Source organism: Dipodomys spectabilis, unplaced genomic scaffold (genome assembly GCF_019054845.1).
Source record: "Dipodomys spectabilis isolate Male_0828 unplaced genomic scaffold, ASM1905484v1 ptg000297l, whole genome shotgun sequence".
In the NCBI taxonomy this organism is placed as follows: domain Eukaryota; kingdom Metazoa; phylum Chordata; class Mammalia; order Rodentia; family Heteromyidae; genus Dipodomys; species Dipodomys spectabilis.
The window spans coordinates 7,650,535-7,665,966 of record NW_024870974.1 but is presented as its reverse complement, the minus strand read 5'-3'; the positions used below and the strand labels follow the sequence as shown (position 1 = coordinate 7,665,966).

At 39.3% G+C, this 15,432-nt stretch overlaps 1 protein-coding gene across 1 annotated transcript; it reads left to right on the top strand.

Annotated features, from left to right (window-relative positions):
• The first annotated feature begins 2,305 nt into the window (after nt 1–2,305).
• On the top strand, nt 2,306–14,303 carry CUNH4orf17 (chromosome unknown C4orf17 homolog). The gene is made up of 7 exons (XM_042701594.1): nt 2,306–2,438; nt 4,313–4,543; nt 5,244–5,308; nt 6,832–6,969; nt 9,328–9,409; nt 11,562–11,775; nt 14,234–14,303. Exons 1-7 carry the CDS (start codon nt 2,306–2,308, stop codon nt 14,238–14,240), a joined length of 870 nt encoding a protein of 289 aa, XP_042557528.1. The 3' UTR covers nt 14,241–14,303.
• Nucleotides 14,304–15,432: the final 1,129 nt, after the last annotated feature.

Here is a 15,432-nt window from a genome sequence, read left to right as displayed (position 1 = left end):
TGTATCAGTACAGCACCTCACACCTTATATGTGTTCAACCTCCAGCAGTATGAAGAAAACAAAAATGACCTACAGTGCTTCTAGAAGTTCAGAAGCATGTTTATTCTGAAAAGAAAAAATGATGAGCCACGTACCCTTGTGATTTGTGCTTGCAATCCTATTTGGGAAGCTGAGGTTGGGAGGATTGCAGTTTGAGGCCCGTCTGGGCAGACACGTCTACCAGACCCCTTTCTCTGCCTATAACTGGGTTCAGTGGTATGGGAGGCTTAAGATGAGGAGGATTATTGTTTTAGACCAGCCTGGGCAGAAAAGTCCTTAACGGAGGAAAAACAGATATGGTGATGCATACCTATCAACACAGCAAGCCCCAAATAGGTGGATTGCGGTCTAGGCACAATTCTGAGCAGGAAATGAGAGTCAATCTTAAAAAAACAAACAAATAGAAAAAACCATAAAGATCAGCTCATCAAAGTAATTTGCAACATTTCCCCCACAAGTTTCCCCTTGAGCAACATTGGTTTAAGTCACATGTTTGTTAAGCAGAAGTGGGGAAGAATTGTCAATACGATTTGTATCGCTTTCTTTTCTTTCTTTACTATTCATTACATGTTCCACACTGAGCAAGGCCACTTGCTGCTACATCATTGTGTCAAGCTGTGAATAACCAGAGGTCTGTGAGGAGAGAGGGTACAGAAGTTCTAGAACTCAGACCTTCCCAAGGAATGTTAGTGCATTGCTAAGCTGTGAGTGTATCTTAACAACCAGGGAGACATAGAGGCTCCTTGGAGAGTCAGAGGATCTGGAGGGAGCTAACTGGTTTCTTTTGGTGGCGGCATCAGTCTAGTTTTGCCAACTGAAAATTCTCAGCAAATTGTTAATGAACAAAAATCTCAGTCTAGCCCCATGATGAGGCTGGAAGAGTATCAACAGATTTGAGTTCCTGGCAGCCAAATCATCTGCTTTTCAAACTGTCCTCAGGTACAAGTTTAAATTCATCATTAAATAACTTCCCAACACTTTAGGTATGGTAAATTCAATTTCCTCCTCTTCTGTCGAAGTCTAAGTGTGTATGTGTGTGTGGGGTGTGTGTGTGTGTGTGTGTGTGTGTGTGTGTGTGTGTGTGTGTGTGTGTGTGTGTGTGTGTGCTGGAGCTTGAACTCAGGGCCTGGGTGTTGTCCCTGATGGTTGTTTTTTTAATTTTTGTTTTTGTTTTTTGCTTAAGGCTAGTGCTCTCTACCACTTGACTACAACTCCACTTCTGGAGTTTTGGGTAGTTAATTGAAGAGTAGAGTCTCATGGGCATTGCTGCTTGGGATGGCTTCCAGCTGCAAATCTCTGAGCTCAGCCTCCTGAGTAGCTAGCATGAAAGACGTGATCAACTGGTGCTTGGCTAAATACCGTGTTTTTCAAATGGGTTATCTTTAAAAGTAAGCAGCCTAATTTGGAGGTGATCTTATAAATAAAAGATGCTATTTGTGAAAGGTATTTATACTGTAGAAAATAGTAAGTAACTTTTGAGTACTGATTATGGGGCAGGTTGTGCTGTGGGCCCTAAGAACACGCAAGTCAACAACTGTGTTGCATTGGTGCTGGTTTTCTTCACATACAATGCGAAAGATCCTCATTGAAAGTTAAGTTCATGTAAAGCATGTTTGTAGTTATTATATTTTAAAGCAATAATGTTAACTTGTCATATCAAAATTGAAAATAATAAATTTATTTTTGGTTGATAAAAGGCACCAAAATACCATAAGTGCAATTAAAAATAAAAGTTATGGTATCGTGTGTGTGTGTGTGTGTGTGTGTGTGTGTGTGTGTGTGTGTGCGCGCGCGCACGTGCATGCGCCAATCCTGGGGCCTGAACTCAGGGCCTGAGCACAGTTTCTGCACTTTTTGCTCAAGGCTAGTGCTCTCTCATTTGAGCTATACTTGTGACTTTCTGCTGGTTCATTGGAGAAAAGAGTTTCATGGCTTTTTTTCTGCATGGGCTGGCTTTGAACCGTGATCCACAGATCTCAGCCTCTTTCGTAGTCAGGATTATAGGCGTGAATGAGCCACTGTCACCTGACTACAAATACCTTGTTTTACAGGAGAATGTTTTTTTATACTGTTTACACAATTTTAGTCTGAAAGCAAAATAGCCTCCTGTGGCTTTGACAAGAGAAACAACTCAGTGCCATAGAAGAAGCTGAGAACACTTGCCATGTTGTGCTTTCAGGTCCTGAGCCCATCTGAAAGCGAGGTTAGCCCAGTTAGATCCTGAGAGCGTCCTTGGCAGCAGTGGAGGGGGGAGAACCATCGCGCCATGACTTCAAACCTCAAGTCCTCCACGTCTGCTCCTCAGTTCGAGTACAGAGGCAGCCGCAGTTCGCCTAGAAGTGAAAACTGCTTTCTGGTCAGGCACACTCCCCATCCCAGAAGAGTATGTCACATCAAAGGTAAGGAGCTTCAGGTCCTAGGATGTGTCTCATCCTCTTCCTGGCCCCCGATTCTCCCCCACCCCAGTGAGCTACCAGATGGTTACACACTAGTGTCCTCAAAGTGTTTAATCATTGGTAAGGCATAGCCCTTACTGCTGGGACCATAAGCCAGAGCAGGAGCTAAAGAGGAGATCTGCAGGCCCTTTCTTTGCAGACCTTAGCCCATGGAGGTCTTATTAGGACAGGGGCCTGGGGAGGGGTCAAAGTAGGTAGAGCCATGGGGGCAGAACGGACCCACTGGGTTTAAGTGTATCAGTGTTTGAACTGTCTGCATAGCCACACCAGCAGCTTCAGACCAAGTAGCAACCGCAGAAAAACTTTTTTTTTTAAAACTTTGGTATTATAATGGTACAGAGGGGTTATAGTCACAAAACTCAGGTAATGAGTACATATTTGGGGGGGGGGGACCATGTCGCCCCTTCCCTTTGCTCTCTCCCATTTTCCCCTCCCATCCCCACCCACAAGTTACATTGTTCATTTTCAACATGGTGTCTAGTGTCACAGCTGTATTTGTTCACTATTTGTCTCTCCTTTCTCTGCGCCTCCCGGCTTACCCTTCCAAGGACAGATAAACCAACAAAAAAGACAAAAAAAAAAAAAAACAAACAAACAAAGAAAGGACCTTTGTTTCCATTTCCTGGAGTTCATTCCTATAAATATTACTTTGTATGATCAGATGCACATAGGCATTGCACCTTTGTGCTCCTCTCCTCAGAGCATCCTCCTTTGGTCTCACTGTGAGTGAATGCCTAGAGTCCTGTATAATTGATCATGTCCTGGTGTATTTTAGATCTAACTTCTTCTGCATATGAGAAAACATGAGTCGTTTGTGTCTCTGAGTTTGACTTTCCTCATTTAACAATGATTTGTTCTAGGTCCATTCATTTCCCTGCAGATGACATAATATTCTTTCTAATGGCTGTATAAAATTCCTCTGAAGGAGCATATATTTTATCCTCCTCATCTTCCTTCTTTCTTCTTCTCTCTGCTTCCTTCCCTTCCTTCACTTTGTGCATCATGAAGTGACAATATCTCCTTTTAGATCAGAATTTAAAAGTATGCATATGTCTATCTATATTGGGTTCTAGAGGGAAATAGAGAGTGATGTTTTCAAAAGTAGATTTCTGAAGGCTCTGAAGTACATACAGAAAACAAGAAGAATGAAAAAAGTAGCCAGGTGCTGGGTAGCTCATGAAGATTGTGGTTCAAATCCTGCCTGAGCACAAAAGGCCATGAAACTCTTAATCTTCAATTAACTGGAAGTGGCCCTTCCTTCCTTCCTTCCTTCTTCTCTTCCCTTCCTCCCTCTCTTCCCTTTCATCCCTTTCCCTTCCCCTATTCCTCCCTAGTCTCCTTCCCTCCCTTCCTCCTTCTCTTTCGTTTTTCTTCTTTCCAATCCTACCTCAAATAGCCTTTTATTGTCTGTTCACAAAAACAAAGATTCAGGGTACCTCTCTTATAAGATCTTATAACATGGTAGCATTTTAAATGTTTTCAAAAATCTAAACCTGGAGTCCATTTGTCACTATCAAGACTTGAGCAGTGAGATGTCTACCTGGGATTCAGGAGCATCTACTTGGTTTGACTTGCAGACCAGGATCAAAGCTGTGGGTCTGGATTTCAAGGCTGACAAAACAGCTCAAGACTTTAAGGGTCCATATACTGCTACACTGCTTTCCAAAGAATGTCCAACTTTAGTCCTGATTCACACAATTTGAAGTTCAACATTTTATGCCACTTAACAATATTTGGTTGGGAAATTGTTGATCATTCCAAGAAAGCCTACTAAAAACAAGCTAGCTATTTGATCCTTTTCATCCTAACCCATCTAGGTTTGAATAACATTCCAATCTGTACTGTGAATGATGACGAGAGCATGTTCAGAACACTGTGCTATACTGGCCAGAATAACAACTTAGAGAAAAACGAGATACCGACCTCCAAATGCATTTACCCACCCAGCCCCACAGGGGAGTGTTCCAGCAACAGGAGTGCCCAGAGTTTTGTCCGAAGAATGACACCAACCCCACACAGTGTCAAACTGCCCCCCCGGCCTCATTCTGGTGAGTGCTTCTCTCTGGATGGTCCATTTCCTTAGACTTCCTCTGTTCCTAAGGGGTCAAAATGGATGTGATTGCTAAAATAGTGGCAGCAATCGTTAAATAGCTGTGACATTTTTCTCAGCATGTAATATGTTATCCTCCACAGAAAAGTTTCACTCTTCTACTCATAATTCAGTAGGGTAATATCATTAAATTTTAATTTATTAATTTATACTTAACATATTTAATATCCTTAAATATATTAAATATCAATAAATATTATTACCGTCATTGTTGTGTCCAAGATATATTGGCTATGATAGTAGTTTCTAATTCATGTAAAAACGAATTAAGAGATATCAGATTAAAGTTTAGCTAAAATTGAACTACATCTGACAGAGAGGAAAATGAATGTTTACATATTCCCCATGAGACTCTTGTTTTTGCGTTTTCTTTTTTATTATTTGCATCATTTTCTTGCATCAGTCACATTCTTGCTTAGATTTTTCACTCAAGGTTGACACTCGATCAGTTTAACAAAAAAGAAGGTGGATTAAAATAAGTACTTAAAATTTAATTAAATGAATTAAATGTGCTGTTAATAAAGCACATCCCCAAGTTGACCTTAGTTTAAACTGTTTCAGCAACTGGAACATATATCACATGATCGAAATTCTTTTTCAGTTCAATGTAAGCATCTTTCTCTCCAATTTCATTTCAGAGCCTTGTAGAAAAACCAATGAGTGCTTCATGACTTCCAGTATGAATCCATTAGTAATTAAAAAGGTAAAGATATGGCATGTACATATTTAGTTCAACATCTATCGTTTCCCCTCTTTTGCATATGTTTCTGAAAAGTCACCATATCTCACAATATTTTATGGCTTTATTACAATTAATTAAAATGATACAAAATACATGATTTAAGGGGTTTTGATAAATACATACTCACCCTGACACTCAAAGCCAGAAAAAGCACACATTAATCAGCTTCAAAAGTTTCCTCTTGGCTCTGGTCCTCTCAAAGGCAAATGTTCCCCTTCTTTATAGCTTTAATGATTAGCTAGGAATGTGGCTTAGTGGTAGAGTGTTTGCCCAGCATGTATGAAGCCCTGGGTTTGATTCTGCAGTACCACATAAACAAAAAAAGCCAGAGGTGGTACCGTGGCTCAAATGGTAGAGTGCTAGCCTTGAGCAAATGAAGCTCAGGAATAATGTCCAGGCCCTGAGTTTGGTAGAGTGCTAGCCTTGAGCAAAAGAAGCTCAGGAATAATGTCCAGTCCCTGAGTTCAAGCTCCAGGACTGGCAAAAAACAAAGACAAAAACAAAATTTATCCAAACGAAATTGTATAGTGAGTTTCCTTTTAAATGTTTATTTCTTCAATTTAGCAGGATTATTTAAAAACATATCCCTGAGTATCAACAGTTCATGCCACTGGGTACTGAAGACTCATGCCTGCAATCCGAGCTACTCAGAAGGCTGAATATACATTACTGTCCCTTGCAAAAATCAGCATAATAAACTTTAAAAATCATATACTACTATCATTTGCATAAATCAGCATAATAACCTTTAAAAATCAGAATGCTTCTTAATACAATCCTACTCTATTTTTAAGAAATATCAACAGTCAAACATTCTATCAACTCTAGCCACCATAGTCCCAAGCTGTTGACTGCTTAAATCACTAGCTTATGTGTGTCTTTATCAGTCACATTTAAAGGTTATTAAAGAGCCTTGTCTGGAACAGACACAGATATAAGGCTTTTATAATTCTTCCTGGATTCAAAGATCCCACAGTCTGCTTTGCTGTTGTTGTTTAAATTGCAAACAGTACATTTACCATCAGAACAAGAACATAGCTTTTCTAGTTCCTTCTCTAAGCTAATTAAGGGAGTTTAGTTTGTCTTCCTAACTTTCTTAGCTGCCACGGAGCAAGGAAGCAGCAGTTCTCTTTACAGAAAAAAAAGCACAAAATCTCTCCATTGTCTTTTACTGGCCATCTGAAAGAAATCTTCCCCACGCAACAGCAAATCTTACATTTTAGGAGTTGGTTGTTGACTAGAACTGTAATATAAATAAATGTTGCACGTTACATATTTCAAAATTATTATCTTGATGTTTAATGCAAGGGCTTTACATGATTTCTTTTTTTCTTCTCTGGATCTCTTCATCCTGGTAATAACCAGGATGAGATCAGATGAGATCCGGTACATTTAGGGTGGCAAGGTCATGGGCTTATATGATCTCCCTTATTAAATGGCTACATTGAAAACTACATACTGATTATATTATATCTTTGATTCAGGCAGAAATTAAGGCCAAAAAGACACCTTCAAAGGCATCCTCTACTGCTGGATCTTGCTTTTCAGAGGTTCCGAGAACCAAAGCTCACGTCAAGGAGAACACTGTTTGCATACCAAACTATCTGGATCAGGAGATAAAAGTAAGAGGCAAGGTTTACTAAAGCTATAACTTGGGGACAGCACAAACACACCAACAAAACCCCATAGAATGCAACAATAAATAAGCATATCACTAGGTATATTTGGGGGTGGGGGGAAGAAAGAATGATGAGTGATTCTCGTCACAAAATAATAGATTATATAAATGGGAAACAGATATTAACTTTTATTGTGCAGCAGATAACAGAGACTCATGATCATTGGGAGCTGAGGAACAATTGGGGTAATTTTCATATTCAACTCACATGCAGGTCTGGGGTGCGCTTCTAATCATATTGCAGGGAAATGGAGCCCAAACACACAACAGTAACTTTCCTAGATGCAGAGTCAAGAGTTTAGAGTTTGAGGGTGCTGAAGTGACTGAAATTTGCAAGGATACTAAAGAAGAGTAACTGATGTGGATAATGAGCTCAAGGGATCTGAGTAGGAGCCCATTGAGACTCAGGCCCAGGATTAAGATTTATGTCAACAAGGTGAGATTCTGATACCTGACAAGAGAAAGTTAGTGGAAGACAATGACAACAAAGCTCAGGGGTGCTGGAATTCATACATGCCAGGAAAGAGACCTGCTTAACACAACAGGAAACTAGAAAAGACTCAACTCAAAAACAGTGTTAGTAAACCCTATTGTTGGTACTATTCTAAATTCAGGCTCCTAAAACTTAAGGTAAACTTTAAACAAATAAAACTCACTTGCTAACATATTAACCACTTTCCAGAATTTAACACTGTATAAAGGAAAAAAGGAAAACATACACTCTACAATGTGCATAAACAAAGCACATTCCTAAAAGTCACTAGACATGTAAGAAATAGGACTCTCTAACCAAGAAGAGGAGAAAACAAATGAATTAACATTAACAGACATTGACATGACATGCAGGTTGAAATTAGCAGGAAAGCCTGCTGAAAAATACTTTAAAAAATGAGCATGAGTAAACAGATGGGAAATCTCGTAAGACAAATAAAATTGTTAAAAAAAGAGGACCTAAAGGAAATACTAGATTTGAAAAACAGAACATTCACAGAATAGTTATAATAGTGCTCAGCAGCAAATTTCACCCTGCAGAAATGCTAGTGAGTAAATTAAAAGGCAGAGCGATAAAAACTATGCAAGGTAAATAGACCACACTATTTTTAAAACCCTTAATGATCTGTGAAAATATACTGGCATTCTAATACGTGTGTCATTGGAACCTCAGTTCTCGTATCTGTTAAAATTGGCATTGTCCCTAGAGCACACTCGCTTGTCATTATAGAATTATACCAATAAAACTAGAGATTGACAGTGACCCCTTATTCTGACCCCTTATTAACTAACTTCAGGAAAACCACTCAGAATTCATGTTCAGTAACTATTCTGAGGGATTTGGGTATACACAGAAAAGTCCTACCAAGAGAAAAATGACAGGAGGATAAAGTTTATGGTAGGTACCAAAGGTAGCATCCTCAAAATCTTTGCTGATAACCCTTTGTTTGAGATTGAAAACAGGTTCAGTTCTACAAGTCTCCTTGGTAGACTGCTATGAATTTTTGCTAACTATGATGATATGGGGAATCCAAAACAAATATTATTTTTTCAGTTTTAGTTCAAGGTCAAAGTATGCATAATATAATTAAGTAGAAGTATGTAGCTAGATATAAAGGGTAGCTATGCATTCAAACAACAGACACAATGAGAGCTCAAACCAGAAACTTCTTTACCTGTGCTTATTTAATAGCTTGGGTACTGTTGATGCTTTTGGAGACAGAGTCTCTTTCTGTAGGCCAGACTGGCCTTGAACTCACTATTCTCTTATCCCGTTCTTCTAGGTGCTAGAATTACAGGCATGCACCACCACATCTATTTCACAGTCTTTTTTTTTTTTTTTTTAAGGAATAACTCTATTGTATTCTTAGCTCTTCTGTCACACTTTAGCCCACAGCTCCAGATTTTTAAAAAAAAACCCTGAGGACTAAAGAGATTTAACCATTACAAACGTACAATGAAAATACCCAGTTCTCTGGGCCAGTTCTGTGATTAGCAGATTCCCATTACAACTCCACAGTGCAGCCATAAAAGATCCATTTCCCTAAAACAAGTGAATCATTTGTTCCAGAAGATTCTGAGATTTAATAGACACAGAAGAAGCACAGCATTGCCTAACCTGCACTATACTTCTGCCTCTTCACTGTGTACTGTTAGAAATCTGGCTCACAAAGTGAAATCCCAGTGGACATAATGGAGCATTGAGGATGGACTAGAATGCCATTTGGGGGAGGTGAGGTCCTGGATGAAGACAAAGGAAATCTTCTAACATTGTTTTCTCACTATGGAACCCTCATGTGCTCTCTGTCAGATCCTGGCAAAGCTCTGTGAAATTTTACATACTGACTCTCTAGGAGAAGTTCTGGAGTGGCTGCTTCATGCAAGTACAAAAGGTGAGTTACAATATGCCTTTGCAAGTCCTGTGCTCAAGTTATTGTCCCCATATGGGAATAGTCCCATACTGGAAGTTTGCCTGTCAGTACCAGAATCATTGCAGCCTTGTATATATCCATCTACGTAAATGCTCCTCATGCAGAGGACACAAAACAGAACATGCCTCAAACTGAACTCGGCTGGTCTGTGCATCTACTTCACGATGCACACACTCAAGAGGTCTCACTGTGTAGGTCCTCTGGCCTGCTGTGAACCCTGAATCCTTTTGGGCCAGGCCTGGGGCTCGGGCTCAGGGCCTGGGTGCTGACCCTGAGCTTTTGTGCTCAAAGCTAGTGCTCTACCACTTGAACAGCAACTCCACTTCGGGCGTTTTTTTTTTTTGGGGAGGGGGAGTGTTAATTGGAAATGAGTCTCATAGACTTGCCTGCCCATGTTTTCCAACCGTGATCCTCAGCTCTCAGCCTTTTGAGTAGCTAGGATCACAGGCAATGAGCCATCAACACTCAGCAAGTTTCAGATCTTGGCAGCTCTACAATTTTAACTAAATCACCTCAGTCATTCCATAGCTTCCTTTGGGTCCCTGTTGGTCCCATAAAAATGACTACTATTCTAAAGCAGGGCAACTATAAGTGGAACTTACGCCAGTCTAACTGATCATCACACTGAGGGAACCCCTCTGAGAACTTACATTCCTAATGGGCTCCCAGATGCTGTTGATGATTAATGCTGGTCTGAGAATCTTTGCAGTAATCAGCATAAGTACCAGTGTGTTAGGAATAGGTTAATGTTTTAAAATAGGGAGAATTTTGAAATAGTACCTTATCCCAGGATCTCTTTAATCTTTTTAATATTATACTATATATTATATATAAATAATCTTCTTAATATTTTTCTTTTTGTAAGAATATTACATTCAATAAACCACACAAGAAAGAAATGCTTATTGTTGGACCTAGGCACTGTGGCTCATGCCTTGTAATCTTAGCTACTCAAGAGGCTGATACTAGGAAGACTATAGTTTAAATCCCAGGCCCCCCACCCCCAAAAAGAGATGACAAGATTCCATCTCCACAGTAACCAGAAGAAAGCCAGATTAGGGGTGTAGCTCAGTAGTAGAGCACCAGCCATGAGCAAGTCAGTAAGTGTGGCTCTGAGTTAAATCCCATTACGTGTGTGTATGTTTGTGCACGTGTGCACGTGCGTGCGCGCGCGCGCACACACACACACACACACAGTTTATTGGGAGAAAAGGACAGGTGAACCGGAAACAATAAATGACAAGAAAAAATAGGAATAATCACCAAACTACTATAGACACCATTTCAGTTCATTGGTCCTCCCCCCCACCCTCCCTCCCTCTCTCCCTTCTTTCCTTCCTTCCTTCTTTCTTTCCTTCCTTCTTTCCCTCCTTCCTTCTTTCCTCCTTCCTTCTCTCTTGTTGTTAGGGCTTGAACACAGGGTGGCTGACTCCAGTTCAGCCTGCTTGCTCACAGCTGGTGCTCTACCACTTGAGCCATTTGCCTTTTGGCTGGTCAATTAAAAATGGAGTCTCATAGACTTTTCTGCTCATGCTACCTTTTATCTGTAATCCTCTAGATCTCAAGCTCCTGAGTAGCTGGGATTTCTAGATATTTCTAGACATATTTGTCACTGTGGGTTCTTTTTAATATCTTAGTATAAATTTATTGTACAAAGGGTTTGCATTAGTATTTCTATGCTTGCTCATATGAAATGCACTTTGATCAAATTTATCCCCTCTACTACTTTTTTTAGACCCCCCTCTCTTCTCCCTGTATTTATTTAACAATGAAGTCAATTTTAATGGGATAGTTTATACACATACCCGTATGTGGTATAACTAGCTTTATATTTGGCTTTTGTACTCAGTACTTTTAAATGATCTCACTGGCATTCAAGGTCAAGTATTTCAGTGATTCACCTGACCTGAACACTGCTGTGCCACAGGTTCACAGAAAGCAGGCTGGAATGAAACAACTTTTCTACAGAAATATGTACTCACACAGAAATGCTTACCCAGAAACCAGACTGCCAGCCTTTCATATTAACCATACCAGATAAAAAAACGAATCCTGTGTGTTCCAGCCCACATGGTCATTGTAACCACCAACTCTTCTTTTCTTTTCTAATCAGAAAAAGAGTGGGTGTCTGCTTTGGTTCACTCTGAGCTGGCTGAGATAAACTTCTTGACTGATGGTCACAGAAGAAGTGCCTCAGCAGAACCAGTAGCAGATCGGGAGAAGTCACCTGCAGTTGCTAAAGCAACCGCCAGTGTCAAATCACTGCAGAATTCACCTGCAAAATCTACAACACCCATGGGAGTTGAGGAAAGCCATCAAACACCTAGGTAATTGCATGCACCTGCCATCTAGAGCCCACTAGTACACAAAGACTGGAATTGAAAAAAAAAACAACAAAACCTAAAACACTAGGTTTTAAGTCTGAACTCTACTCAGTCAATGATTCTATTATGCATATGTTTTCTTTTTCCTAAATATAATCACTGTTCTCAGTTCTACTGTTCAGAACATGTTGTCAGGAGCAATTTTTTTAAAATTCAATAACTTCCTTTGAGGAAAGTTCTCTTTCCACTAAGGGCAAAGTAAGAGTAAATGCCTAGAAATTTGAAAAAAAAAATGTATACAGGCATTGTTTTAGTTTAACTTAGAATAGAAACCATATAGGAAATGGAATCTACATTGTTGTCATGAAGTATATTTTGTTAAGTGCATATCACAACACTATGACTTTTTTCCCCCTTGGAACAACAGAGATAAAAGTAAATTGCTTTAATTTGGGGAGAGCTTCTAGCAGAGAACGTAACTATTAGGGACATGAAAATTATTTCAGAATGAAAATGTTTTAAATCATGTCATTGTAATTCTAGAAGCAGCATGTATATTTACATGTAAGATCACATTAAGACAATGTGTTGTAAGCTGGGGGAGAAAATGTATCATCTAAAATTAAAAGTTGGATAAAATATGTCAGAGAAAATGAATATTAAAAAACCATGCCTCTTCAAAAATAATTAAGACAAAGAAGGATTTCATGTTGTAATTTGTGTTTCCATAAAGCCAAAAAGTAGGATAGTAAGGGTTAGTTTTTCTATCTCTGTGACCAATATATGATACAACTAGTAGATATTTTTTTCAAAGGATAAGTATAGAAAGGAACTTCTCACTAGGAAGTAAACTTAATACTGACTGCATTAAGAAACAGTTGAATCAGCATATTTATGATAAACATACACTGAGCTTGTAATCTAATTTCTATCTGTGAAATTCATATTTTCCTTTCTCCAATTGGTTTAGAGTGTCAAGTCAAGGATCTGAAGAAAATAAGGAAGTTATGAAAGGTTAAGTACAGTTTGTGATAATTACTGAGTCAGTATAAGGAATCCAGTAAGTAACTCTTTAAGGGCAAAGAACTGAGGTTTTAGAAGAAAAACAGTAAAATGTGATAGCAATTCATCGCTCAGCTAATCAAGGATGGAAATGGACAAATTTCTCATAGAGATGAATGTAACATACTTTACTATTCTTTGGAATGGTAAGGTACCTCAACACAGACAAAAGACTCTTGGAGAAGCAAGACAGGAGGACAGTGGGAACTACAGGATAGATACACAAAGTCAATGGAAAGGAAACCTCTGCACTGGCCTTCCAAAGGGGAATGGTTGAAGAAATTTGGTCCTTCACAGCTTAATGGTCCCGAGTTGCATGATTTCCCTGGAAACAAAATTGATCTGAGAGAAGAGTAAAATGGCAGTCTGCTATAAGCAGGTGCCCTGGGAGACAGCTGAAATAGAAAACTGCCTTGTGTGCCCCCCCACGAAAGGCCTACAGTTTAGATCAGAGTCAACAGAGGTGGAAGGTACTCCATTGGTTCCAAATGGCATAAGTGAAGAATCCTAGCGTCTAGTTTTAAAACAAACACAGCAATAATGATGAAAGGGCAACAAGTGTGTCTACAAGCCTCAAATAAAGCTCAGTCCTGTTTCTCCAGGTTGCCTTTACACTAGCTATTATATGGTCATCAGAGCTCCGTGGGCTCACTCTGGGCCTGAGCAGTTTCCACTGCAGGATATCAAACTAAAACTAAACAAAAAGCAGCTAACAGCCATTAGTAAGTGCAGTAGAGAAGTTTGAAAGCACAGCTTTTCTCTGACTTCAAGGATAGTTTATTGCCTCCTCTGCCATACTCCTTATCTCAGGACTATAACACTATGATAGTGATAGTTTCTATTCAATTTTAGATTTTACCTGTAGGCTCCATATATATTGTTCTCTGACTGCATACCTGGAAATTGTATAGTATTCCTCCAAATCACATTCCTTTTCTCCCCACTGTTGATCTTCAGCATCTTCTGCAATCCTATTCCAATATTTCTATTTGAGAGCACCTATGCAGGCTTCAGAAAACGTCTTTTAGGACAATAATTTGTTTTAGCCTTTTTGCCTATGTGCTGGTTTTATCAGTCAGAACTGACGGCATCTCTCTCCTTTCTCTTACTGATCAACTCTTTGCCCAACCACTATACTTGTACTTGTCATCAAGTGTAAATCGCCTTTACCAAAATCAAGTCTGCTTCTAAGTGAAAGAACCTGCATGTTAGCGAACAAAAAATGCATTAAAGACGAGCCCATAGTAAGAAATAAAGACAAGAATAATTATTTTACGAATTTTGAGTGTTTCTGATTACCTAAATTTCACATAGCCTTTTCGGTATCATTTGTTACTAAAATAAGGCAAATTTATTTAATGTCCAATTATGGTCTTATTCAGACTTATTTTTGTTTTAGGAGCTGAGCACAAGCAGCCATTATTTTTAAGAAGAAACACGACGAAAATCCCCGTGACAGAATATTTCAACCAGTCAAATTCTCCTCTCAGGTCCAATACTCAGGAAAGCCAAACAGGAAAAGCAAGGGGTACACAGCAAGATAACACTTTCTGTTCTCAGAGAGGTTTTTATCCTTTTGTAAGCCAGAGGTAGAAGTTGTTGTACACCAGGCTAACCTTTTCACAATGTTTGCAACTTCAGGTTAATTTCTGAAAGATTCAAATGGTCTGGTCTTCTTAATAGTGGCGCATGTAAATCTCAAAACACCTGAATACAATGCTACAAATAAATGTTAATGGAGACAATATTTCTATTTGTCATCAATTTTAATACTATGTGTAAGAGAAGTAGGTTTGTTCAAATACTGTTGTCTATCTGGAACAGTGAGTATTAACACAAACACACCAAGCTTTGATACTGGACAGATAACCCATTATTGGAATATGTTGCTTTGAGCTGATTTTTGCAACTCAGTGTTTTGCTGAGCTATTGTAGAAAAGTTCTCACCTATCCCCTGCCTTTGCCTCTTAATTCTGTAGAATTGCCCTCCCCGGCCTTTTTGTTCATTATGAATGTTTTCACTGATCTCTAGGGAATCAGAATGAAACTTGCTTCTCAGGAATAAGCTTGGTTTATAAAGGCCAGTGAGAGCTGTTAAAGAAATTAAACGGGGAAGCTGGGCACCCATAAGAAACATTTATAACTCTAGCTACTTGTGAGGCTGAGATTGCGAGGATCATGGCTGCATGCCTGCCCAGGCAAAAATGTTCATAAGAATCTCTCTCAAAAGAAAAAGTTGGTCATGGTGGCAATGCTTGTCATCTTGGCTACAGAGAGAAATGTAAATAGGAGAACCATAGTCCAGGCTGGCCCTGAGCAAAAAGTGAGACCCAATCTCAAAAACAACCAAAGGAAAAAGGGCTGGAAGTGTGCCTCCATCAGTGGTAGAGCATATGCCTAGAAAGCAAAAAAAACCCGGAGTTCAAACCTTAATGGAAAGGAAGGGAGGGAGGGAGGGGAGGAAGGTGGAAAGAAGAAATAAGGGAAGGAAGGATGGGTAGAAAGATAAAGAGAAGTGAGAGAAAGAAGGAATAAATTAAATGATGAAAGGAGTCCTAGTATTTCAGAAAATGCATATTCTTTATTTTATCAGTCCTG